The sequence below is a fragment of the Dendrobates tinctorius genome, unplaced genomic scaffold (genome assembly GCF_039654945.1).
Source record: "Dendrobates tinctorius isolate UK_male_01 unplaced genomic scaffold, ASM3965494v1 ptg000443l, whole genome shotgun sequence".
In the NCBI taxonomy this organism is placed as follows: domain Eukaryota; kingdom Metazoa; phylum Chordata; class Amphibia; order Anura; family Dendrobatidae; genus Dendrobates; species Dendrobates tinctorius.
The window spans coordinates 1,608,349-1,635,260 of record NW_027362106.1 but is presented as its reverse complement, the minus strand read 5'-3'; the positions used below and the strand labels follow the sequence as shown (position 1 = coordinate 1,635,260).

Below are 26,912 nucleotides of genomic sequence, written 5' to 3'. Positions count from 1 at the left end.
CAGAACCAGAGCAATGAGGGATTTGCCCTGACTTCCATACCGGGAATCCGTATAATAGAGGCCTGGGGTCAGAACCAGAGCGCTGAGGGATTTGCCCTGACTTCCATACCGGGAATCCCTGTAATAGAGGCCTGGGGTCAGAAACAGAGCGCTGAGGGATTTGCCCTGACTTCCATACCGGGAATCCCTATAATAGAGGCCTGGGGTCAGAACCAGAGCGCTTAGGGATTTGCCCTGACTTCCATACCGGGAATCCCTATAATAGAGGCCTGGGGTCAGAACCAGAGCGCTGAGGGATTTGCCCTGACTTCCATACCGGGAATCCCTATAATAGAGGCCTGGGATCAGAACCAGAGCACTGAGGGATTTGCCCTGACTTCCCTACCGGGAATCCCTATAATAGAGGCCTGGGGTCAGAACCAGAGCGCTGAGGGATTTGCCCTGACTTCCATACCGGGAATCCCTATAATAGAGGCCTGGGGTCAGAACCAGAGCGCTTAGGGATTTGCCCTGACTTCCATACCGGGAATCCCTATAATAGAGGCCTGGGGTCAGAACCAGAGCACTGAGGGATTTGCCCTGACTTCCATACCGGGAATCCCTATAATAGAGGCCTGGGATCAGAACCAGAGCGCTGAGGGATTTGCCCTGACTTCCCTACCGGGAATCCCTATAATAGAGGCCTGGGGTCAGAACCAGAGCGCTGAGGGATTTGCCCTGACTTCCATACCGGGAATCCCTATAATAGAGGCCTGGGGTCAGAACCAAAGCGCAGTGTGGATTTGCCCTAACTTGCATACCATTGATCCACAGGAGGGGGGATTCATTTCTGTCATGTGCTCCTTTCTGGGGGACAGATGATGGCTGGAGCTTATGTTCCCGGGGATGCTAGATTTCTCCCGCCATGTCAGTGTCTGCTGAGGTGTTGTCAAGTGGGAAAACTTGCTCATAGCAACCAATCACAGCTCAGCTACTTTTAACCAGCTCTGGTGAAATGAGAGAAGCTTAATGATTGGTTGTAAGGAAAACTGTTGATCATAGCAACCAATCACAGCTGAGGTTCTTTTGAACAGCTCTGGTGAAATGAAATCTGCTTCGTGATTGGTTGGTGATACACAGACATATTCATTTTTATATATAGAGATGAATATTTCCTTTGAAATCTGTGTGTAAATGACAGAATTGCGCAATGTTAGAACTCATGTTAAAATCGCATTGCAATCGGATGTAAACCGGATGCTGTGAAAAATCGGATTGTCCGTGCGTGACACTTGTGCGACTCTCAGCAGTGAGAATCAGACTTTTTATACATTTAGTATGACTCCAGCCTAAGAAGTTTTCTTTCAGCTGTGATATAAATGATTGAGACAGAAATGTGCCGACAGCTGTAAGGCTGAGCCATCATTCACCGATAGTGGCAGTGCCGACAGTGAGCAGGACGGTGTGCAGTTCAGGAGGAGCCTCCGCTGGTAATCACTGCAGGCACAGAGTCCAGAGGGGTCTGAGCCCAGGCCCCCTGTAAGTCCCCTCCACCCACTGGATGCAGAGTCTCACAACCTCCGAGTGCAGCACAGACCAGATATTCTGAGGCCCCTCAAATTCTTGAGAACCCCCCCGAGGACGTGTGCATTAATTACCAGTCTCCGACCCCTCCCCTGATTGTGTGCAGCAGTCTTCTACTACCCCCAGGCTGTTCTAGACACTTCACATAGGCGAATGGCACTACTTAGTGTTAGAATAGGGCTGTAATGGAAAGAACGGGAGACAGGAACAGACAGGAGTATGGTTGATGGCATTCACCAAATGCAGAGATGTTCTGTCATGTGGCGGTCTACTCTGGTTTTCGAAGTGTTGAGGGAATTTAGTGAGTGATAACTGTGATCGGGGGGGGGGGGGGGGGTACAAGCACTACAACACGGTAGTCATATGCGAAAAACAGCTTTAATTCTGTCAGAATTCATCTTCATACACATCACCATCAGTTCACTTTCTCAAAGTATTCTTTAGATCCGTCTGGACTTGGCTTAATCTGGAAGTGAGAAGAGGAGAGATGAAACAAAATATAAACAAAAATAGGCAGTCCTCCCTCTACATTCCCAGAGCTCAGAGACCGATCTCTGCGGCCCCCTCCTCTACATTCCCAGAGCTCAGAGACCGATCTCTGCGGCCCTCCCTCCACATTCCCAGAGCTCAGAGACCGATCTCTGCGGCCCCCTCCTCTACATTCCCAGAGCTCAGAGACCGATCTCTGCGGCCCTCCCTCCACATTCCCAGAGCTCAGAGACCGATCTCTGCGGCCCCCCCCTCCCTCCACATTCCCAGAGCTCAGAGGCGGATCTCTGCGGCCCTCCCTCCACATTCCCAGAGCTCAAAGGCGGATCTCTGCGGCCCCCTCCCTCCACATTCCCAGAGCTCAAAGGCGGATCTCTGCGGCCCCCTCCCTCCACATTCCCAGAGCTCAAAGGCGGATCTCTGCGGCCCTCCCTCCACATTCCCAGAGCTCAGAGGCGGATCTCTGCGGCCCTCCCTCCACATTCCCAGAGCTCAGAGGCGGATCTCTGCGGCCCTCCCTCCACATTCCCAGAGCTCAAAGGCGGATCTCTGCGGCCCCCTCCCTCCACATTCCCAGAGCTCAAAGGCGGATCTCTGCGGCCCTCCCTCCACATTCCCAGAGCTCAGAGGCGGATCTCTGCGGCCCTCCCTCCACATTCCCAGAGCTCAAAGGCGGATCTCTGCGGCCCTCCCTCCACATTCCCAGAGCTCAGAGGCGGATCTCTGCGGCCCTCCCTCCACATTCCCAGAGCTCAGAGGCGGATCTCTGCGGCCCCCTCCTCTACATTCCCAGAGCTCAGAGGCCGATCTCTGCGGCCCCCTCCTCTACATTCCCAGAGCTCAGAGACCGATCTCTGCGGCCCCCTCCTCTACATTCCCAGAGCTCAGAGACCGATCTCTGCGGCCCTCCCTCCACATTCCCAGAGCTCAGAGACCGATCTCTGCGGCCCCCTCCTCTACATTCCCAGAGCTCAGAGACCGATCTCTGCGGCCCTCCCTCCACATTCCCAGAGCTCAAAGGCGGATCTCTGCGGCTCTCTCCCTCCACATTCCTAGAGCTCAGAGGCGAATCTCTGCACCCCCCCCCCCCTCCCTCCACATTCCCAGAGCTCAGTGGCGGATCTCTGAGACTCCCCCCTCCACATTCCCAGAGCTCAGGTGGCGGATCTCTGAGACTCCCCCCTCCACATTCCCAGAGCTCGGAGGCGGATCTCTGAGACTCCCCCCTCCACATTCCCAGAGCTCGGAGGCGGATCTCTGAGACTCCCCCCTCCACATTCCCAGAGCTCGGAGGCGGATCTCTGAGACTCCCCCCTCCACATTCCCAGAGCTCGGAGGCGGATCTCTGAGACTCCCCCCTCCACATTCCCAGAGCTCGGAGGCGGATCTCTGAGACTCCCCCCTCCACATTCCCAGAGCTCGGAGGCGGATCTCTGAGACTCCCCCCTCCACATTCCCAGAGCTCGGAGGCGGATCTCTGAGACTCCCCCCTCCACATTCCCAGAGCTCGGAGGCGGATCTCTGAGACTCCCCCCTCCACATTCCCAGAGCTCGGAGGCGGATCTCTGAGACTCCCCCCTCCACATTCCCAGAGCTCGGAGGCGGATCTCTGAGACTCCCCCCTCCACATTCCCAGAGCTCGGAGGCGGATCTCTGAGACTCCCCCCTCCACATTCCCAGAGCTCGGAGGCGGATCTCTGAGACTCCCCCCTCCACATTCCCAGAGCTCGGAGGCGGATCTCTGAGACTCCCCCCTCCACATTCCCAGAGCTCGGAGGCGGATCTCTGAGACTCCCCCCTCCACATTCCCAGAGCTCGGAGGCGGATCTCTGAGACTCCCCCCTCCACATTCCCAGAGCTCGGAGGCGGATCTCTGAGACTCCCCCCTCCACATTCCCAGAGCTCGGAGGCGGATCTCTGAGACTCCCCCCTCCACATTCCCAGAGCTCGGAGGCGGATCTCTGAGACTCCCCCCTCCACATTCCCAGAGCTCGGAGGCGGATCTCTGAGACTCCCCCCTCCACATTCCCAGAGCTCAGGTGGCGGATCTCTGCGGCTCTCCCCTCCACATTCCCAGAGCTCAGGTGGCGGATCTCTGAGACTCCCCCCTCCACATTCCCAGAGCTCGGAGGCGGATCTCTGAGACTCCCCCCTCCACATTCCCAGAGCTCGGAGGCGGATCTCTGAGACTCCCCCCTCCACATTCCCAGAGCTCAGGTGGCGGATCTCTGCGGCTCTCCCCTCCACATTCCCAGAGCTCAGGTGGCGGATCTCTGCGGCTCTCCCCTCCACATTCCCAGAGCTCAGGTGGCGGATCTCTGCGGCTCTCCCCTCCACATTCCCAGAGCTCGGAGGCGGATCTCTGAGACTCCCCCCTCCACATTCCCAGAGCTCAGGTGGCGGATCTCTGAGACTCCCCCCTCCACATTCCCAGAGCTCAGGTGGCGGATCTCTGAGACTCCCCCCTCCACATTCCCAGAGCTCAGGTGGCGGATCTCTGCGGCTCTCCCCTCCACATTCCCAGAGCTCAGGTGGCTTCCTCTAACATGGATTCATTTCCTAAACATTATCAAGACCTCTGCTGGTGAAAATGAAAACTAAATATGTTTAAAGGCAGAAAACCCATGTTAAACTTTGGAGACTGAGCCACACATGAAGCTGTGATAACATTCTAATAAGTCAGCATTCACATAAGAGCGCCATCATGTGCTAGATAACAACGAGCAGATAATCCAGAGTGTGACAAAAGCCAGATGAGTTCATGCAATGATCCAACAAGACATATCAAGTTCAACAGCAAGCAGACATATGAGCATTAACAAGCTGGCGGGGGCTGTACTGGAAGCGGATGGAGGGTACGTACCGTGGGTGAGCGGGGAGTCCAGTTGGCAGGACAGACCTCCCCATGTGTCTCTACATACTGGAAGGCTTTGACCAATCGCAGCGTCTCCTCCACACTCCGCCCCACAGGAAGGTCGTTCACGCTCATGTGCCGCACAATCCCATTGGGATCAATTATAAAGAGCCCCCTGGAAAAGGGAGAGGCATGTGTATACACACACAATATACACACTATGCATACATTATATATACGGTACATACAAGATATATACACCAATTATGAAATTATTATATATACTGTACATCAGTTTAATGTTCTCAATGCATTCCACTATGTAATGAGCAAAGATCTGCAACTGGAATATTTCATTGTGATATCTAGGATGTGGGGGTGTAATGTTCCCTTTCTTTTTTAGCAATATTTATATAATATAGCCCAAAAAATACGGTATATAAGACGCACTGCACCTAGGTTTAGAGGAGGAAATTAGGAGAAAAAAAAAAATTGAAGCAAAAAATGGTCAATTCTGTACTTAATATCACCTATCCGGGTATATATGGTCCCCTCATCCCCATCCTGATACACACGGCCCCGTCATCCCTATCCTGGCAGGAATGATCGCCCTCATCCCTATACTACACTGTGAGCAGAATTATTAGGCAAATTGTATTTGAGAGGATTCTCAGACTTGCGTTACCAAGCTAAGCTCCGCCCCCAGCCGCGCCCCCTCCGGTCAGCTCCTCCTATGGTCGCATGACGCATGCGATCAGCGTACCCTATATATAGCGCTGGGTGCGCTGGTATGTTTTTGCTGGCGCGTGCACCCTTTTTGTGCTGTGCCGAACGCACAATAATGCAACAAGGTGCATTTGGCGCACATTGGCGCAGCGCAAAAAGGGCGCACGCGCCAGCAAAAACACCAGTGCACGGCGAGTGTACCCAACGCTAAATATAGGGTACACTGATCGCATGCAGCGTCATGCGACCATAGGAGGAGCTGACCGGAGGGGGCGGAGCTTAGCTGCGGCCGAGCGCTGTTCCTGGTAACGCAAGTCTGAAAGCAGCCTTAGGAGGATCTCGGTTTGTGCAGGTAACTATTACTGTGCAGAATTACTAGGTAACTTAATAAAAACCAAATATATACCCATCTCACTTATTTATTTTCACCAGGCAAACCAATATGACACTATATATAATTGCCTTAAATTGTCTGTCATCCACTTCCGTCTGGATGTCCCCAAATCCCACAATCCACTGCTCCGCACCGGAAGTACGCCGACCACCATTTTGGTACACCCAAGTGATGCCGCTCGGATCCAGGCCACCGCTGCGATCCCGACGGCCATTGGAATCACAGCCGCCACTGGGATCCCGGCCACCGCGCATGTGTGAATTCAGTTGCTCTAACTGTTCAATTATGAACTGCGTCACTGCATGTCATTGGTGTGATGCACCTGCCAGCAGACTCTGCATTGGTGTACATAAAAAAAAAGGTTACACTTACAGCCTGTCACTGGACCTAAAACACACACACACACACTACAGCGTGTCACTGGACCTAAAACACACACACACACACACTACAGTGTGTCACTGGACCTAAAACACACACACACACACACTACAGTGTGTCACTGGACCTAAAACACACACACACACACACACTACAGTGTGTCACTGGACCTAAAACACACACACACACACACACTACAGTGTGTCACTGGACCTAAAACACACACACACACACACACACACACTACAGTGTGTCACTGGACCTAAAACACACACACACACACACACTACAGTGTGTCACTGGACCTAAAACACACACACACACACACTACAGTGTGTCACTGGACCTAAAACACACACACACACACACTACAGTGTGTCACTGGACCTAAAACACACACACACACACACTACAGTGTGTCACTGGACCTAAAACACACACACACACACACACACTACAGTGTGTCACTGGACCTAAAACACACACACACACACACTACAGTGTGTCACTGGACCTAAAACACACACACACACACACACACTACAGTGTGTCACTGGACCTAAAACACACACACACACACACACTACAGTGTGTCACTGGACCTAAAACACACACACACTACAGTGTGTCACTGGACCTAAAACACACACACACTACAGTGTGTCACTGGACCTAAAACACACACACACACACACTACAGCGTGTCACTGGACCTAAAACACACACACTACAGTGTGTCACTGGACCTAAAACACACACACACACACACACACACACACTACAGCGTGTCACTGGACCTAAAACACACACACACACTACAGCGTGTCACTGGACCTAAAACACACACACACTACAGTGTGTCACTGGACCTAAAACACACACACACACTACAGTGTGTCACTGGACCTAAAACACACACACACACACACACACTACAGTGTCACTGGACCTAAACACACACACACACACACACACTACAGTGTGTCACTGGACCTAAAACACACACACACACACTACAGCGTGTCACTGGACCTAAAACACACACACTACAGCGTGTCACTGGACCTAAAACACACACACTACAGCGTGTCACTGGACCTAAAACACACACACTACAGCGTGTCACTGGACCTAAAACACACACACACACACTACAGCGTGTCACTGGACCTAAAACACACACACACACACACACTACAGCGTGTCACTGGACCTAAAACACACACACACACTACAGCGTGTCACTGGACCTAAAACACACACACACACTACAGCGTGTCACTGGACCTAAAACACACACACACACTACAGCGTGTCACTGGACCTAAAACACACACACTACAGCGTGTCACTGGACCTAAAACACACACACACACACTACAGCCTGTCACTGGACCTAAAACACACACACACACACACACTACAGCCTGTCACTGGACCTAAAACACACACACACACTACAGCCTGTCACTGGACCTAAAACACACACACACACACTACAGCCTGTCACTGGACCTAAAACACACACACACACACACACTACAGCCTGTCACTGGACCTAAAACACACACACTACAGCCTGTCACTGGACCTAAAACACACACACTACAGCCTGTCACTGGACCTAAAACACACACACACACACACACACACACACACTACAGCCTGTCACTGGACCTAAAACACACACTACAGCCTGTCACTGGACCTAAAACACACACACACACACTACAGCCTGTCACTGGACCTAAAACACACACACACTACAGCGTGTCACTGGACCTAAAACACACACACTACAGTGTGTCACTGGACCTAAAAAAAACACACACACACACACACACACTACAGCCTGTCACTGGACCTAAAACACACACACACTACAGCCTGTCACTGGACCTAAAACACACACACACACACTACAGCCTGTCACTGGACCTAAAACACACACACACACTACAGCCTGTCACTGGACCTAAAACACACACACACACACACTACAGCCTGTCACTGGACCTAAAACACACACACACACACACACACTACAGCCTGTCACTGGACCTAAAACACACACACACACACACACACTACAGCCTGTCACTGGACCTAAAACACACACACACACTACAGCCTGTCACTGGACCTAAAACACACACACTACAGCCTGTCACTGGACCTAAAACACACATACACTACAGCGTGTCACTGGACCTAAAACACACACACACACACTACAGCGTGTCACTGGATCTAAAACACACACACACACTACAGCGTGTCACTGGACCTAAAACACACACACTACAGTGTGTCACTGGACCTAAAAAACACACACACTACAGTGTGTCACTGGACCTAAAAAACACACACACTACAGTGTGTCACTGGACCTAAAACACACACACTACAGTGTGTCACTGGACCTAAAAAAAACACACACACACACACACACACACTACAGCCTGTCACTGGACCTAAAACACACACACACTACAGCCTGTCACTGGACCTAAAACACACACACACACACTACAGCCTGTCACTGGACCTAAAACACACACACACACACACACACTACAGCCTGTCACTGGACCTAAAACACACACACACACACTACAGCGTGTCACTGGACCTAAAACACACACTACAGTGTGTCACTGGACCTAAAAAACACACACACTACAGTGTGTCACTGGACCTAAAAAACACACACACTACAGCGTGTCACTGGACCTAAAACACACACACACACTACAGCGTGTCACTGGACCTAAAACACACACACACACTACAGCGTGTCACTGGACCTAAAACACACACACACTACAGCGTGTCACTGGACCTAAAACACACACACACTACAGCGTGTCACTGGACCTAAAACACACACACACACACACTACAGTGTGTCACTGGACCTAAAACACACACACTACAGTGTGTCACTGGACCTAAAACACACACACTACAGTGTGTCACTGGACCTAAAACACACACACTACAGTGTGTCACTGGACCTAAAACACACACACTACAGTGTGTCACTGGACCTAAAACACACACACTACAGTGTGTCACTGGACCTAAAACACACACACTACAGTGTGTCACTGGACCTAAAACACACACACTACAGTGTGTCACTGGACCTAAAACACACACACTACAGTGTGTCACTGGACCTAAAACACACACACTACAGTGTGTCACTGGACCTAAAACACACACACTACAGTGTGTCACTGGACCTAAAACACACACACACACACACTACAGTGTGTCACTGGACCCAAAACACACACACACTACAGCGTGTCACTGGACCCAAAACACACACACACTACAGCGTGTCACTGGACCCAAAACACACACACTACAGCGTGTCACTGGACCCAAAACACACACACACTACAGCGTGTCACTGGACCCAAAACACACACACTACAGCGTGTCACTGGACCTAAAACATACACACACTACAGCATGTCACTGGACCTAAAACATACACACACTACAGCATGTCACTGGACCTAAAACACACACACACACTCAGGGCTGTGGAGTCGGAGTCGGAGTCGTGGAGTCGGAGTCGGAGAGTCGGAGCTCATTTTGGTGGAGTCGGAGTCGGAGTTGGTATAAAATGGACCGACTCCGACTCCTAAAATATATAATAAATTGGGTACAGTAGTTCAATGCAGGATGTGCTGAATATTTTTTCATAGGAGTTTGGGAAAGTTATGAAATGTCCTATAAATGGCTGTTCTATTCCTGATCTAAGGCTACATTCACACACAGCATTTTTCCTGTGTTTTTTGAGGATACGTTTTTCAGCTGCAAAAGTTGATCATCTTTTTAAAAAACTGCATCACCTGAAAGGTTTTTGAGCTCATAGATAATGTTTTCAATAGCAAAAGCAGATTAGAAATCTGCTCTATCCATTTATCCATATCTGTCTATCCATATCGTATCTGTACCAAAAAGAATGAAAGCCGGGTAGTACACCAATATATATTCTGTTCTATGTAAATATCTTGATTATTGGATCATAAAAATGATTAAATGTCTGAGGTTCACATTGTACTACAATACATTTTTCACTTAAATATAAGCAATATGTGTGGGAGTCGGAGTCGGAGTCGGTGTAAGGGAAATTGAGGAGTCGGAGTCGGAGTCGCAGGTTTGGCTTACCGACTCCACAGCCCTGCACACACTACAGCGTGTCACTGGACCTAAAACACACACACTACAGCGTGTCACTGGACCTAAAACACACACACTACAGCGTGTCACTGGACCTAAAACACACACACTACAGCGTGTCACTGGACCTAAAACACACACTACAGCGTGTCACTGGACCTAAAACACACACACTACAGCGTGTCACTGGACCTAAAACACACACACTACAGCGTGTCACTGGACCTAAAAAACACACACTACAGCGTGTCACTGGACCTAAAACACACACACTACAGCGTGTCACTGGACCTAAAACACACACTCTACAGCGTGTCACTGGACCTAAAACACACACTCTACAGCGTGTCACTGGACCTAAAACACACACTCTACAGCGTGTCACTGGACCTAAAACACACACTCTACAGCGTGTCACTGGACCTAAAACACACACACTACAGCGTGTCACTGGACCTAAAACACACACACTACAGCGTGTCACTGGACCTAAAACACACACTACAGCGTGTCACTGGACCTAAAACACACACTACAGCGTGTCACTGGACCTAAAACACACACTACAGCGTGTCACTGGACCTAAAACACACACACACACTACAGTGTGTCACTGGACCTAAAACACACACACACTACAGTGTGTCACTGGACCCAAAACACACACACACTACAGTGTGTCACTGGACCCAAAACACACACACACTACAGTGTGTCACTGGACCTAAAACACACACACACTACAGTGTGTCACTGGACCTAAAACACACACACACTACAGTGTGTCACTGGACCTAAAACACACACACACTACAGTGTGTCACTGGACCCAAAACACACACACACTACAGTGTGTCACTGGACCCAAAACACACACACACTACAGTGTGTCACTGGACCTAAAACACACACACACTACAGTGTGTCACTGGACCTAAAACACACACTACAGTGTGTCACTGGACCTAAAACACACACACACTACAGTGTGTCACTGGACCTAAAACACACACACACTACAGTGTGTCACTGGACCTAAAACACACACACACTACAGTGTGTCACTGGACCTAAAACACACACACACTACAGTGTGTCACTGGACCTAAAACACACACACACTACAGTGTGTCACTGGACCTAAAACACACACACTACAGTGTGTCACTGGACCTAAAATACTACACGCTGTACATAAAGGGTAAAGCGTCTCAGTGCACCTACAGTGTGTCGTCGTACTGAAAAAATACACGTTACAGCGTGTCGCGCCGGGACCCTCCACCCCACACACATGACCCGCCGCTGTCTGCCCACCCACCTCCGTCACAGCTGGCAGGGAAGACCGCGGCTTGCGGCCTGTGCTGGAGATGGGGTGCGGGCGACCTCTGGTGGCGTCACACCCCATCTCCAGCATAGGCCGCAAGCCGCGGTCTTTCCTGTCAGCTGGCCACCGCCGGGAGCCCCGCCGCCGCCTGCCCACCATGTACATACACACACGTACATACACACACGTTACTCACACTTCCCTCCCGATAGCATCGGGCATACCTCTAGTTTAGAAATAAACATTTGACATTGAAAAACAAAAATCAGTGACCAACATAGCCACCTTTCTTTACGATGACACTCAAAAGCCTTCCATCCATAAACACGTGAAATAGATCACCTTTTGTAAAGACGATATAAATATATGAGCTTCACTTTTTTGTATTGAAGAAATGAAATAAATTCACTTTTTGATAATCTACTTTTGCGAGAAGCTCCTGTATGTGCATTGCCACAGCAAGTCTGTTTGTAAAGGTGCTATTGACATGAAATTCTCCCATCCAATCCACACAGGCAAATAAATCACCATAGATGTCCATAAGTTGTACAATAATGAGAAATGAACAATTCTAGAAAGAAAACATTTTTAAACTATTTTAAAATAGTAAAAAAGACATCACGGGAAAACAGCGTAAAAATAATCAAAGTCACAGGCTCTATAGTCTAATTCCCTAAGGTGCCCCTACATGTCGGGAGGTCGGCACCCTAGTGTCAGCTATACGGTGCTCCCGCTCCACGATGACTGAACGTCTAAAAAAACTTGTCACACTATCACACTATGCCATGTAGCAAATACCAGGGCAAACCTCCGACTCCCCTATTCCCATGAACTCCCTCATACGTGGCTCATGTTTAAGTGATAAATGTACTGTAGTAAAATGGTAGCATCAGGCTTTTAATCGTTATTATGATACCATAATCAAGCCATTTAGAACATAAAATACATTTATTGGAATACATCTTTAGAACAAAAACACTTTGCATATTTACAATTACACACTGCAGTAAATGGGGAAAAAAAACAGTTTTTAACAAAACCGTACTGAGTAGCGTGTGTGCAGTCTATGAATGTGTTCTGAGAAATAGTATTGCCTCCATCAGACCCTCCCTCATAGATGACCTCACATCTGACCTCATCATTATTCTAAGGTTAGAGAACAACCTCTCTACAGTAACTTGGGCTGGTGGCAAAGTAGTAACCACGTGGGCAGCATCTCTAACAATGTCAGGGTGGGATGGAATTGCCTCGTGCACAGTCAGGTTTCATGAACGATTGAAATCTTCTACTTCTTTGCTGAAATCTGGTCACTGTTTTCTATGGCAGTGGAATCTTTTTCCTGCAGCAACGCTTTCCCTGCTCCATGTCGTCCAAATACTTTTCGAAATCAAACTCCTCATCTGATGAGGATGAAGGAACAGCAGCAGCAGCACTGGCAGGACCCGAGTCCTCTTCTCTTGGCCGTCCTGTAACCCTGGGTTCCCCAACTCCAGTCCTCAAGGCCCACCAACAGATCATGTTTTCAGGATTTCCTTAGTATTTCTCTGGTTCAATTTTTTTTATTTTACCAAGGGTAACAGGAGAAATTGGACTGCAAAAGTTATTGTGCAGTTTGTCCTGAGTACGCCGATACCTGATATGTGGGGGGGAACGACTGTTTCGGCGCATGACAGAGCTCAGAAGGGAAGGAGCGCCGATGGACTTTTTCAATGCAAAATTGTCTGGAATTCAGATCGGACGCCATGTCACATTTGGAGAGCCCCTGATGTACCTAAACAGTGGAAACCCCCTACAAGTGACCCCAGTTTGGAAACTAGACCCCCTACGGAACTTATCTAGATGTGTGGTGAGCACTTTGAACCCCAAAGTGCTTCACAGAAGTTTATAATGCCCGGGCATGAAAATAAAAAATCATTTTTTCCACAAACATGATCAATTAGTCCCCAATTTTTTTTTATTTTCCCCAAGGGTAACAGGAGAAATTGGACCCCAAAAGTTGTTTTCCAATTTGTCCTGAGTACACTGATACCTCATATGTAGGAGAAAACTACTGTATGGGCACACGTCGGGGTTCGGAAGGGAAGTAGTGACGTTTTGGAATGCAGACTTTGATGGAATGGTCTGCGGGTGTCATGTTGCCTTTGGAGAGCCCCTGATGTACCTAAACAGTGGAAAACCCCCACAGATGACCCCATTTTGGAAACTAGACCCCGCACGGAACTTATCTAGATGTGTGGTGAGCACTTTGAACCCCCAAGGGCTTCACAGAAGTTTATAACACCCGGGCGTGAAAATAAAAAAAATCTTTTTTTCCACAAAAATATTTTTGCCCCCAATTTATTTTTCTAAGGGCAACAGGAGAAATTGGACCCCAAAAGTTGTTTTGCAATTTGTCCTGAGTAGGCCGATACCCCATATGTGGGGGTAAAACACTGTTTGGGCGCATGGCAGAGCTTGGAAGGGAAGGAGCACCATTGGACTTTTTCAACTCAGAATTGGCTGGAATTGAGATCAGACGCCATGTTACGTTTGGAGAGCACCTGATGTGCCCAAACAGTGGAAACCCCCAATTATAACTCCAACCCTAACCCTAATCTGAGCCCTAACCCCAACACACCCCTAACCCTAATCTCAGCCCTAACCCTAGCCCTAACCCTAATGGGAAAATGGAAATAAATACATTTTTTTTATTTTATTATTTTCCCCTCACTAAGGGGGTGATAACGGGGGGTTTGATTTACTATTTATGGCGGTTTTTATGTTTGGCAGCTGTCACACGCTAAAAGACGCTTTTTATTGTAAAAATAGTTTTTGCATCACCACATATTGAGAGCTATAAATTTTCCGTCTTTAGACCCACCGAGTCATGTGAGGTCTTATTGTTTGCAGCAGGGGTCCCCAACCACCGGTCCGCGGCCCAGCACCGGGCCGTTGCAGTGCCCTTGCCGGTCCGCAGACACAAGGGGAACCGGCGCCGGTGCAGCAGCTGATACTCACCTAGCGGTCCCTGTCAGCGCGGCGGCTTCATCCAGCGCTGAGCGGTCAAGTGTACCGCTCATTTAAGGTCATGAATATGGATGCACTCATCTCCCATAGGCGTGGCGTCCATATTCATAGACCTTAATGAGCGGTAGCACGTGACCGCTCCGCACAGGAGCTGAAGCGCCGCAAGATGCAGGGAGGGAAGTTCAGCGGAAGGAAGGTCAGCGATGTGAGGGTAAGTATGATGGGGAGCCGAGGGGAGCCATATATACAAGGGAGGGAGAGTGGGAGCGGAGCCGTATATACAAGGGAGGGAGAGTGGGAGCGGAGCCGTATATACAAGGGAGGGAGAGTGGGAGCGGAGCCGTATATACAAGGGAGGGAGAGTGGGAGCGGAGCCGTATATACAAGGGAGGGAGAGTGGGAGCGGAGCCGTATATACAAGGGAGGGAGAGTGGGAGCGGAGCCGTATATACAGGGGAGGGAGAGTGGGAGCGGAGCCGTATATACAGGGGAGGGAGAGTGGGAGCGGAGCCGTATATACAGGGGAGGGAGAGTGGGAGCGGAGCCGTATATACAGGGGAGGGAGAGCGGGAGCGGAGCCGTATATACAGGGGAGGGAGAGCGGGAGCGGAGCCGTATATACAAGGGAGGGAGAGCGGGAGCGGAGCCGTATATACAAGGGAGGGAGAGCGGGAGCGGAGCCGTATATACAAGGGAGGGAGAGCGGGAGCGGAGCCGTATATACAAGGGAGGGAGAGCGGGAGCGGAGCCGTATATACAAGGGAGGGAGAGCGGGAGCGGAGCCGTATATACAAGGGAGGGAGAGCGGGAGCGGAGCCGTATATACAAGGGAGGGAGAGCGGGAGCGGAGCCGTATATACAGGGGAGGGAGAGTGGGAGCGGAGCCATATATACAAGGGAGGGAGAGTGGGAGCGGAGCCGTATATACAGGGGAGGGAGAGTGGGAGTGGAGCCGTATATACAGGAGGGAGAATGGGAAGGGAACCATGTATACAAGGGAGGGAGAGTGGGAGCGGAGCCATATATACAAGGGAGGGAGAGTGGGAGCGGAGCCATATATACAAGGGAGGGAGAGTGGGAGTGGAGCCGTATATACAAGGGAGGGAGAATGGGAGGGGAGCCGTATATACAAGGGAGGGAGAATGGGAGCGGAGCCATGTATACAGGATGGAACAGGGGAGCCATGCATACAACAGGGGGAGCCACACAGAGCTGGACAGGATGGGGGGGAACACATACATTTTCTGATGATTAGAAAATAATCAGCATGTACAGTACTCCAGTACAATTTTTCTTAAGTGCTCAATGCTCCCATTTCCTTGTAGGTTCCAATCATCATTAGCAGTGACGGTCATCAGTAGAAGTAGCCCAGTGCTCCCACTGAAACAGAGAAACAAGCCCGGTGCTCCCACTCATTCATAACCTATGGTGAGTTGAGTCACATTATAAATGTTATAATTAAATGATAAGTATGCACTGCTAAACTACAATCGCGTCCATAGCCCCGCCCCCTTATGACCAAAGCCCCGCCCCTGTCACACCTCCATTCCCCGCCCTGCCGGGCCATGGAAGAATGGTCTTGCTTGAAGCCGGTCCCTGGTGCAAAAAAGGTTGGGGACCACTGCTTTGCGGGACGAGTTGACGTTTTTATTGGTACCATTTTCGGGCACGTGACTTTTTTTTATCGCTTTTTATTCCGATTTTTGGGACGCAGAATGAACAAAAACCAGCGTTTCATGAATTTCTTTTGGGGGGTGCGTTTACACCGTTCTGTGTGCGGTAAAATTGATAAAGTGGTTTTATTCTTTGGGTCAGTGCGGTTACAGCGATACCTCATTTAGGTCTTTTTTTATGTTTTGTCGGTTTTATGCAATGAAAACAATTTTATATAAAAAATAATTATTTTTGCATCGCTTTATTCTGCAAGCTATAACTTTTTATTATTTCGCTGATGCTGTATGGCGGCTCGTTTTTTGCGGGACAAGATGACGTTTTCAGCGGTACCATGGATATTTATATGCGTCTTTTTGATCGCGCGTTATTGCACTTTTTGTTTGGCGGTATGATAAATCATTTTTTGCTTCGTTTATTTTTATTTTTTAAGGGGTTCGCTAAAGGGGTTAACTAATGGGACAGTTTTATAGGGCGGGTCGTTACGGACGCGGCGATACCTAATATGTGTACTTTTATTGTTTTGTTTTTATTTCCAAAAAATGAATTTATTGGGGAATTTTTTTTTCTAATTTATTTGGCGATTTTTTAAAAATTTTAACTTTTTTTTTTTTTTTTTTAACTTTATTATATAGTCCCAGATCGCTGATCTGTCACATCACAGATCACTGTGACAGATCAGCGATCTGTCACAGGCAGTTCTGCAGACTTCCTCATGCCTGCGCTTTGCAGGCAGTGAGGAAGTCAGCTTCCTGCAGGCCCCCCAAAGGTCCCGGTCGCCATCTTGGATTCGGGGGCCTGCAGGGAAGGAGCCCCCCGCAGCAGCGCTGCACATTGCGCTGCCGTGGGGGGCTCAGGGAAGCACAGGAGCCCCCTCCCTGCTGATGCTTCCCTTTAACCCCTGATACACCACAATCATGTTTGATCGCGGTGTGCAAGGGGTTAACGTGTCGGGGCGGTCCGTGACCGCCCCTGACACATTGTGCCGGGTGTCAGCTGTGATAATCAGCTGACACCAGGCCGCGATTAGCGGCGCTCATCACGTGGGCGCCGCTGATCGCGCTAGACGTACTATCCCGTCCATGGGCATAGGGGCCCGGGTCCCATGGACGGGATAGTACGTCTGATGTCAGAAAGGGGCTACGGGTCACCAATCTAACCCAAGAAGAGGTGCGAAACCGGCTCAATAAGATTACAATAGATAAATCTCCGGGTCCAGATGGCATACACCCACGAGTACCAAGAGAGCTAAGTAATGTAATAGACAAGCCATTATTTCTTATATTTAGAGACTCTATAGCGACGGGGTCTGTTCCACAGGACTGGCGCACAGCAAATGTGGTACCAATATTCAAAAAGGCTCTAAAAGTGACCTGGAAATTATAGGCCAGTAAGTCTACCCTCTATTGTTGGTGAGATATGTGAAGGGTTTCTGAGGGTTGTTATTCTGGATGATCTCACTGAGAATAACTGTGTAACGCCATATCAGCATGGGGTTATGAGGAATCGCTCCTGTCACACCAATCTAATCAGCTTTTATGGAGAGGTAAGCTATAGACTGGACCAAGGTGAGTCATTGGACGTGGTAGATCTGCGCTAAAGATAGGGTGCGCAGATCGCATGCAGCAGTGTGCGATAGTATGGAGATGACCGGAGGGGGCGGGGCTTAACGGCACCGTGCGCTGCGTGTAGATACGCCAGTGTGAAACCAGTAGTTAAATTACAGTTTAAGGCTAAGACTTAGAAGGCAAAAGAAAGATATTTTCTAGGACACGTCATGGAGCCTTGTGTGGCGAGTGTGCATACGCACCATGGAGCCTTGTGTGGCGAGTGTGCATACGCACCATGGAGCCTTGTGTGGCGAGTGTGCATACGCACCATGGAGCCTTGTGTGGCGAGTGTGCATACGCACCATGGAGCCTTGTGTGGCGAGTGTGCATACGCACCATGGAGCCTTGTGTGGCGAGTGTGCATACGCACCATGGAGCCTTGTGTGGCGAGTGTGCATACGCACCATGGAGGTTGAGTGCATTATTTTTCTTGTAGCTGCGGATTCCAGGCATTTCTGTAGCTCTCCACATCAGTCCTGGGTTCTTGGACAACTCTTCTGATAACTCTTAACTCCTGTATGAAAACCTGGACGTAGCCAGTTTATGGCGAAATCTTCCGGGGAGCAGCTGGACGTGGCCAGTTTATGGTGAAATGATCTTTCCACTTCCGGATTGTCTCTTCAGTGCTCACTGGAACCTTTCAGTAGTTTAGAAATTCTTCTGTAACCAATGCCATCAGGATGTTTTGTAACAATAAGGTTGTGAAGGTCTTGAGACAGCTCACTGGTGTTAACCATCAGGAGATGTTTCTTGTTTGGTGCCTTGGTAATGAGACACCTCTTTAGGCCATTAGATGAATCAGTTGATATTATTGGTCACTAAGTGGCAGGACTGCTTCCCAATTACTGATAGATCTCAGCCAGTGTCAAGACTTTAAAGGTCTTTTGCTCCTCTCTTTTTTCATGTGTTCAAGACTTTTCCCGGTGTCATTTCTCATTTTTATATTGGGAGGGTAGCATAATGGGAGGCTGTGCCCAGGACAGACAAGAGAGTGGGGGGGGGGGGGGGGGGGGCATAACAGAGGTTGAACCCAGGACAGACGAGCAAGTGAGTGGGGCATAACAGAGGTTGAACCCAGGACAGACGAGCAAGTGAGTGGGGCATAACAGAGGTTGAACCCAGGACAGACGAGCAAGTGAGTGGGGCATAACAGAGGTTGAACCCAGGACAGACGAGCAAGTGAGTGGGGCATAACAGAGGTTGAACCCAGGACAGACGAGCAAGTGAGTGGGGCATAACAGAGGTTGAACCCAGGACAGACGATCGAGTGAGTGGGGCATAACAAAGGTTGAACCCTGGACAGACGAGTGAGTGGGGGGGGCATAACAGAGGTTGAACCCAGGACAGACGAGTGAGTGTGGGGGGGCATAACAGAGGTTGAACCCAGGACAGACGAGTGAGTGTGGGGGGGCATAACAGAGGTTGAACCCAGGACAGACGAGTGAGTGTGGGGGGGCATAACAGAGGTTGAACCCAGGACAGACGAGTGAGTGTGGGGGGGCATAACAGAGGTTGAACCCAGGACAGACGAGTGAGTGCGGGGGGGCATAACAGAGGTTGAACCCAGGACAGACGATCGAGTGAGTGGGGCATAACAGAGGTTGAACCCAGGACAGACGAGTGAGTGGGGGGGCATAACAGAGGTTGAACCCAGGACAGACGAGTGAGTGTGGGGGGGCATAACAGAGGTTGAACCCAGGACAGACGAGCGAGCGTGGGGGGGGCATAACAGAGGTTGAACCCAGGACAGACGAGCAAGTGGGAGGGGGCATAACAGAGGTTGAACCCAGGACAGACGAGCGAGTGAGTGGGGCATAACAGAGGTTGAACCCAGGACAGACGAGCGAGTGAGTGGGGCATAACAGAGGTTGAACCCAGGACAGACGAGCGAGTGAGTGGGGCATAACAAAGGTTGAACCCTGGACAGACGAGTGTGGGGGGGGGGGGGCATAACAAAGGTTGAACCCAGAATAGACGAGTGAGTGGGGGGGCATAAAGGTTGAGCCCGGGCGAGACGAGTGAGGGGGGGGGGCATAACAGAGGTCACGCCCAGGACAGACGTGGGAGTGTGGGGGGGCACACCAGGGCCGCACCTAGGACTGACCGGGGAGTGGACAACACCGGGGGCTGCACCCAGGACAGATGGGGGAGGGGAGAGTGCATGGTAGCACCACAGAGTCCACATATGACATAAGGAAGCCACGCAGACGACCATTACCTGAGAGCGATCCCCGCAGTTTCAAGGAGAACCCCGTAGTCCCGAGAAATCTGTTTGGATAAGTCTGATAGCAGCGCAATGTTCATGTGTCCCAAACCTCCGCTCTACAACACAAACACCAGGCATGAGGCACGGAAAGAGGCAGCGCCACAGCTGCTACAGTGGCTTGCGAAATTATTCACCCTCTTGGCATTTTTCGTGTTTTGGAATTTCACTGTTTGAGGGTTTGCATCAGTTCATGTAGAGAACATGCCGACAACTCTGAACATTTGGTTTTCTTTCTATTGTGAAGCAAACAAATAGGACAAAATAACTGAAAGCTTCAGAGTGCAAAACAATTCACTAGAGGAGGGCGAACCCGAACAGTGAAGCTTGGGGTCCGTACCGAACGCCTACTGTGCGGGCACTGACCCCAAACAGTCTTTTCCAGGAAGTCTGTGTTACTCTTTGGGTTCAGCTACCAAATCACGGGGTGCTTCCCACAATGCCACCTGCATGACAGCGTGAGAAACATTGGCAGATCTGATGGGCAGCAAGATTACCTCTAGTCACAGAGGCGTCAGCTGACGAGAGACAACCACTCGCTGCTGCTAATAACAGCAATAGCAGGCGCTGCTGATGGGAGTATTCAGCCTGCACCGGACTTATGGTGGTTTATACAGGTTCCCCTGTGTTTTTAACTCCCAGCCATGCTGAAGCTGACAGTTGAAGGTTGAAGCCCACAGCTGTCCGTTTTGCTTGGCCGGTTATCAGAATTACTGGGGAACCCACACCGTTTATTTTGCAGGTGCAGGCTGATTAATACTCCCATTAGTTGACACCTCTGACTGGATGGAAACTTTTTAATCGCCGGTCACAGCTGCTGCTCATGCCGTCATCTGACAGCGTTGGAACCGCAATTCTCTGACCGGCGGCAATGCTCTTACCGCCTATCAGAGGCAGTGTTTGCCGTGCTGTCAGATGAATGGCAAACAATGAATGCTCAGGCGTCCCCAATGATCCAAATGGGGTCTAGTTTCGGGTACTGTTCTGGTACCAAAACCAAACTTTATTTTAATTGTTCGGGTGAACACATTGGACCGGAACATCCAGAGGCTTGCCAATCACTGCTTTTCACTCCCCTAAAGTCAGGACTTTGGAGAGCCTCCTATTGTGGCAATTACAACTGCAAGTTGCTTTGTATAAGTCTCTATGAGCTTTCCACAACTGGCCACTTGGATTTTTGCCCATTCCTAAAGGCAAAACTGCTCCAGCTCCTTCAAGTTAGAGGTTTCCTCTGGTGAACAGTGATCTTCACGTCTGACCAGATTCTCCATTGGATTACGGTCTAGGCTGCGACTCTGCCACTCCAGAACATTTACACGTTTCCCCTTACACCACTCGAGTGTTGCTTTACCAGTACGCTTTGGGTCATTGTCTTGTTGGAAGGTGAACCTCCGTCGCGGTTTCTTATCACGTCGGGCCCTCAGACCATCCTCATGGAGTCGGTTTCTAATCATTTGTGCAGACACATGCACATTTGTGGCCTGCTGGAAGTCATTTTGTAGGGCTCTGGCCGTGCTCCTCCTTGCACAAAGACGGAGGTAGCGGTCCTGCTGCTGGGCTGTTGCCCTCCTACGGCCCCCTCCACATCTCCTGGTAGTGCCTCCAGCCTCTGGACTTTACACTGACACAGCAAACCTTGTCACAGCTCGCATTGATGTGCCATCCCGGATGAGCTGCACTACCTGAGCCACTCGTGTGGGTTGTAGAGTCCATCTCATGCTACCACGAGTGTGAAAGCACAACCAACATTCAAAAGTGACCAAACCATCAGCCAGAAAGCGTTGGTACTGAGATGTGGCCTGTGGTCCCCACCTGCAGAACCACTCCTTTACTGAGGAGGTCTTGATAAATGCCAATAATTTACATCTGTTGTCTATTCCATGTGAAGTTGATTGTCAGTCAGTGTTGCTTCCTAAGTGGGCAGTTTGATTTCACAGAAGTTTGATTTACTTGGCGTTATATTCTGTTTATGTGTTCCCTTTATTTTTTTGAGCAGTGTATTTCCACTACATTTATTTCTTATAACCCATGCATGATCTTGCTGAGATTGTAACCAGGGCTGTGGAGTCGGTAAGCCAAACCTGCGACTCCGACTCCTCAATTTCCCTTACACCGACTCCAACTCCCACATATATTATATTTAAGTGAAAAATTTATTGTAGGACAATGTGAACATCAGACATTTAATCATTTTTATGATCCAATAATCAAGATATTTAGATAGAACAGAATATATATTGGTGTACTACCCGGTTTTCATTCTTTTTGGTACAGATACGATATGGATAGACAGATATGGATAAATGGATAGATAGATATATAGATAAAAGCAGATTAGAAATCTGCTTTTGCTATTGAAAACATTATCTATGAGCTCAAAAACCTTTCAGGTGATGCGGTTTTTTAAAAAGCTGATCAGCTTTTGCAGCTGAAAAACGTATCCTCAAAAAACGCAGCAAAAATGCTGTGTGTGAATGTAGCCTTAGATCAGGAATATAACAGCCATTTATAGGACATTTCATAACTTTCACAAACTCCTATGAATAAATATTCAGCACATTCTGCATTGAATTACTGTACCCAATTTATTATATATTTTAGGAGTCGGAGTCGGTCCATTTTATACCAACTCCGACTCCACCAAAATGAGCACCGACTCCGACTCCACAGCCCTGATTGTAACGTAACAAAAAAAGGTAAAAAAACCAAGAGGGGGTGAATACTTTCGCAAGTCACTAACATAAAAATGGAAACAGTGGACTAAACGTGACCCGAATTGGTGACAGTACCAGGGCACTCACCTTCCGGGGGGTGTTAGTCCAGGCCAAGTGGCAGAAATGTGAGTCAACAGAGACGGCGACCACTTCACAGTTCACATCGTGGAACTCATTGGCCTTGTCACTGAAAGCCACAATCTCAGTGGGACAGACGAAGGTGCTGAAACAGAGAGAAGGGATGAGAGGGCGCGCGAGACGGCGGGCAAGGGCGTGAGACGGCGGGCCAGGGCGCGAGACGCTGACTACTCACAAGTCCAAAGGGTAGAAGAACAGCACCAGGTATTTGCCCCTGTATTTCTCCAGGCTCAGCTCTTTGAACTCTCCGCTGACTACGGCCGTCCCTTTAAAGGCAGGTGCAGCCTGGGTAACAGCAGGGAGAAAGCGCACCAACCCTAAAAAAAAAAAAACAACACACATTACAATGTGGATGGAGGAAGAGCAAAGTTACCTGCAGATTACCTGAAAGCGGTCCCACGACCGCCGAGAGACGGCGAGAAATATCAGCCACATGGCATCATGTCGTGTGATCGGTGCCGGTATATGGAGGGCGGCGCCCCCTGCAGGCGGTGTGATCGGCGCCCGGTATATGGAGGGCGGCGCCCCCTGCAGGCGGTGTGATCGGTGCCGGTATATGGAGGGAGGCGCCCCCTGCAGGCGGTGTGATCGGTGCCGGTATATGGAGGGTGGCGCCCCCTGCAGGCGGTGTGATCGGTGCCCGGTATATGGAGGGCGGCGCCCCCTGCAGGCGGTGTGATCGGTGCCCGGTATATGGAGGGCGGCGCCCCCTGCAGGCGGTGTGATCGGCGCCCGGTATATGGAGGGCGGCGCCCCCTGCAGGCGGTGTGATCGGTGCCGGTATATGGAGGGTGGCGCCCCCTGCAGGCGGTGTGATCGGTGCCGGTATATGGAGGGTGGCGCCCCCTGCAGGCGGTGTGATCGGTGCCGGTATATGGAGGGTGGCGCCCCCTGCAGGCGGTGTGATCGGTGCCGGTATATGGAGGGTGGCGCCCCCTGCAGGCGGTGTGATCGGTGCCCGGTATATGGAGGGTGGCGCCCCCTGAAGGCGGTGTGATCGGTGCCGGTATATGGAGGGTGGCACCCCCTGCAGGCGGTGTGATCGGTGCCGGTATATGGAGGGTGGCACCCCCTGCAGGCGGTGTGATCGGTGCCGGTATATGGAGGGTGGCGCCCCCTGCAGGCGGTGTGATCGGTGCCCGGTATATGGAGGGAGGCGCCCCCTGCAGGCGGTGTGATCGGTGCCCAGTATATGGAGGGTGGCGCCCCCTGAAGGCGGTGTGATCGGTGCCCGGTATATGGAGGGTGGCGCCCCCTGCAGGCGGTGTGATCGGCGCCCGGTATATGGAGGGCGGCGCCCCCTGCTGGTCTTGTACTCACCGGTGTCCGGTATATGGAAAGTGGCGCCCCCTGCAGGCGGTGTGATCGGTGCCGGTATATGGAGGGTGGCGCCCCCTGCAGGCGGTGTGATCGGTGCCGGTATATGGAGGGTGGCGCCCCCTGCAGGCGGTGTGATCGGTGCCGGTATATGGAGGGTGGCGCCCCCTGCAGGCGGTGTGATCGGTGCCCGGTATATGGAGGGTGGCGCCCCCTGCAGGCGGTGTGATCGGCGCCCGGTATATGGAGGGTGGCGCCCCCTGAAGGCGGTGTGATCGGCGCCCGGTATATGGAGGGAGGCGCCCCCTGCAGGCGGTGTGATCGGCGCCCGGTATATGGAGGGCGGCGCCCCCTGCAGGCGGTGTGATCGGTGCCCGGTATATGGAGGGAGGCGCCCCCTGCAGGCGGTGTGATCGGTGCCGGTATATGGAGGGCGGCGCCCCCTGCAGGCGGTGTGATCGGTGCCGGTATATGGAGGGCGGCGCCCCCTGCAGGCGGTGTGATCGGTGCCAGTATATGGAGGGCGGCGCCCCCTGCAGGCGGTGTGATCGGTGCCGGTATATGGAGGGTGGCGCCCCCTGCAGGCGGTGTGATCGGTGCCAGTATATGGAGGGTGGCGCCCCCTGCAGGCGGTGTGATCGGTGCCGGTATATGGAGGGTGGCGCCCCCTGCAGGCGGTGTGATCGGTGCCGGTATATGGAGGGTGGCGCCCCCTGCAGGCGGTGTGATCGGTGCCGGTATATGGAGGGCGGCGACCCCTGCAGGCGGTGTGATCGGTGCCGGTATATGGAGGGCGGCGCCCCCTGCAGGCGGTGTGATCGGCGCCCGGTATATGGAGGGTGGCGCCCCCTGCAGGCGGTGTGATCGGTGCCGGTATATGGAGGGCGGCGCCCCCTGCAGGCGGTGTGATCGGCGCCGGTATATGGAGGGTGGCGCCCCCTGCAGGCGGTGTGATCGGTGCCGGTATATGGAGGGTGGCGCCCCCTGCAGGCGGTGTGATCGGTGCCGGTATATGGAGGGTGGCGCCCCCTGCAGGCGGTGTGATCGGCGCCCGGTATATGGAGGGTGGCGCCCCCTGCAGGCGGTGTGATCGGTGCCGGTATATGGAGGGCGGCGCCCCCTGCAGGCGGTGTGATCGGTGCCGGTATATGGAGGGTGGCGCCCCCTGCAGGCGGTGTGATCGGCGCCGGTATATGGAGGGTGGCGCCCCCTGCAGGCGGTGTGATCGGTGCCGGTATATGGAGGGTGGCGCCCCCTGCAGGCGGTGTGATCGGCGCCGGTATATGGAGGGTGGCGCCCCCTGCAGGCGGTGTGATCGGTGCCGGTATATGGAGGGTGGCGCCCCCTGCAGGCGGTGTGATCGGTGCCCGGTATATGGAGGGTGGCACCCCCTGCAGGCGGTGTGATCGGTGCCGGTATATGGAGGGTGGCGCCCCCTGCAGGCGGTGTGATCGGCGCCCGGTATATGGAGGGCGGCGCCCCCTGCAGGCGGTGTGATCGGCGCCCGGTATATGGAGGGTGGCGCCCCCTGCAGGCGGTGTGATCGGTGCCGGTATGTGGAGGGCGGCGCCCCCTGCTGGTCTTGTACTCACCGGTGCTGACGCTGCATCTTGGAGACACATAGTAAGCGCCGTATAGAGAGGAGCGGAGGAGCTGAGGAGACAGAAACAGCGGTCACAGAACGTCACCGAGAAAATATAACGCGCCACAGAAAAAAACAATGAGGGCGCGCTATACAGAGGTCAGAGCACTGTACTATAGAATTACCCGCGAACACAACAACCTTCTACACAGCGCCGCCATCTTCTAATGGTCACGTGTCAGCAAGGAGACAACCGACACGCCCCCAAATGAACTGCGGAGGCGGAGCTACAAGATGACGTCACTGCTATATACTATAATATACCCAATACTCCGGCCCTTATATACCTGCACTGCTCATGTGTCTCCTATCAGCATTTATCAGTGACCTGCGTGCTCCATTACACTGAGCACTGACCCTACTTCTCCCCTCACAATGGAGGTCACCATGGTCTAGGGACACATTCCCTGCATGTTATACCCAATACTCCGGCCCTTATATACCTGCACTGCTCATGTGTCTCCTATCAGCATTTATCAGTGACCTGCGTGCTCCATTACACTGAGCACTGACCCTACTTCTCTCCTCACAATGGAGGTCACCATGGTCTAGGGACACATTCACTGCATGTTATACCCAATACTCCGGCCCTTATATACCTGCACTGCTCATGTGCCTCC

General features: G+C 51.4%; 1 protein-coding gene across 1 annotated transcript; it reads right to left on the bottom strand.

The window, feature by feature from the left end:
- Window positions 1-1,922: 1,922 nt before the first annotated feature.
- PRDX3 (peroxiredoxin 3) lies at window positions 1,923-26,551 on the bottom strand. The gene is made up of 7 exons (XM_073564278.1): window positions 26,418-26,551; window positions 26,243-26,303; window positions 23,509-23,650; window positions 23,283-23,418; window positions 20,437-20,540; window positions 4,916-5,081; window positions 1,923-2,029 (listed from the first exon to the last, which is right to left on the bottom strand). Exons 1-7 carry the CDS (start codon window positions 26,451-26,453, stop codon window positions 1,979-1,981), a joined length of 696 nt encoding a protein of 231 aa, XP_073420379.1. The 5' UTR covers window positions 26,454-26,551; the 3' UTR covers window positions 1,923-1,978.
- Between the last annotated feature and the right edge of the window lie 361 nt (window positions 26,552-26,912).

What these genes read in the sequence shown, in the direction of transcription:
- PRDX3 (XM_073564278.1), bottom strand. Translation starts at nt 26,453, where the DNA reads ATGGCGGCGCTGTGTAGAAGGTTGTTGTGTTCGCGG. An exon ending in TTCTTCTACCCTTTGGACTT is followed by an intron (nt 23,419 to 23,508) that starts GTGAGTAGTCAG and finishes TCTCTGTTTCAG; the next exon opens with CACCTTCGTCTGTCCCACTG. An exon ending in GGACTAACACCCCCCGGAAG is followed by an intron (nt 20,541 to 23,282) that starts GTGAGTGCCCTG and finishes TTTGTGTTGTAG; the next exon opens with AGCGGAGGTTTGGGACACAT.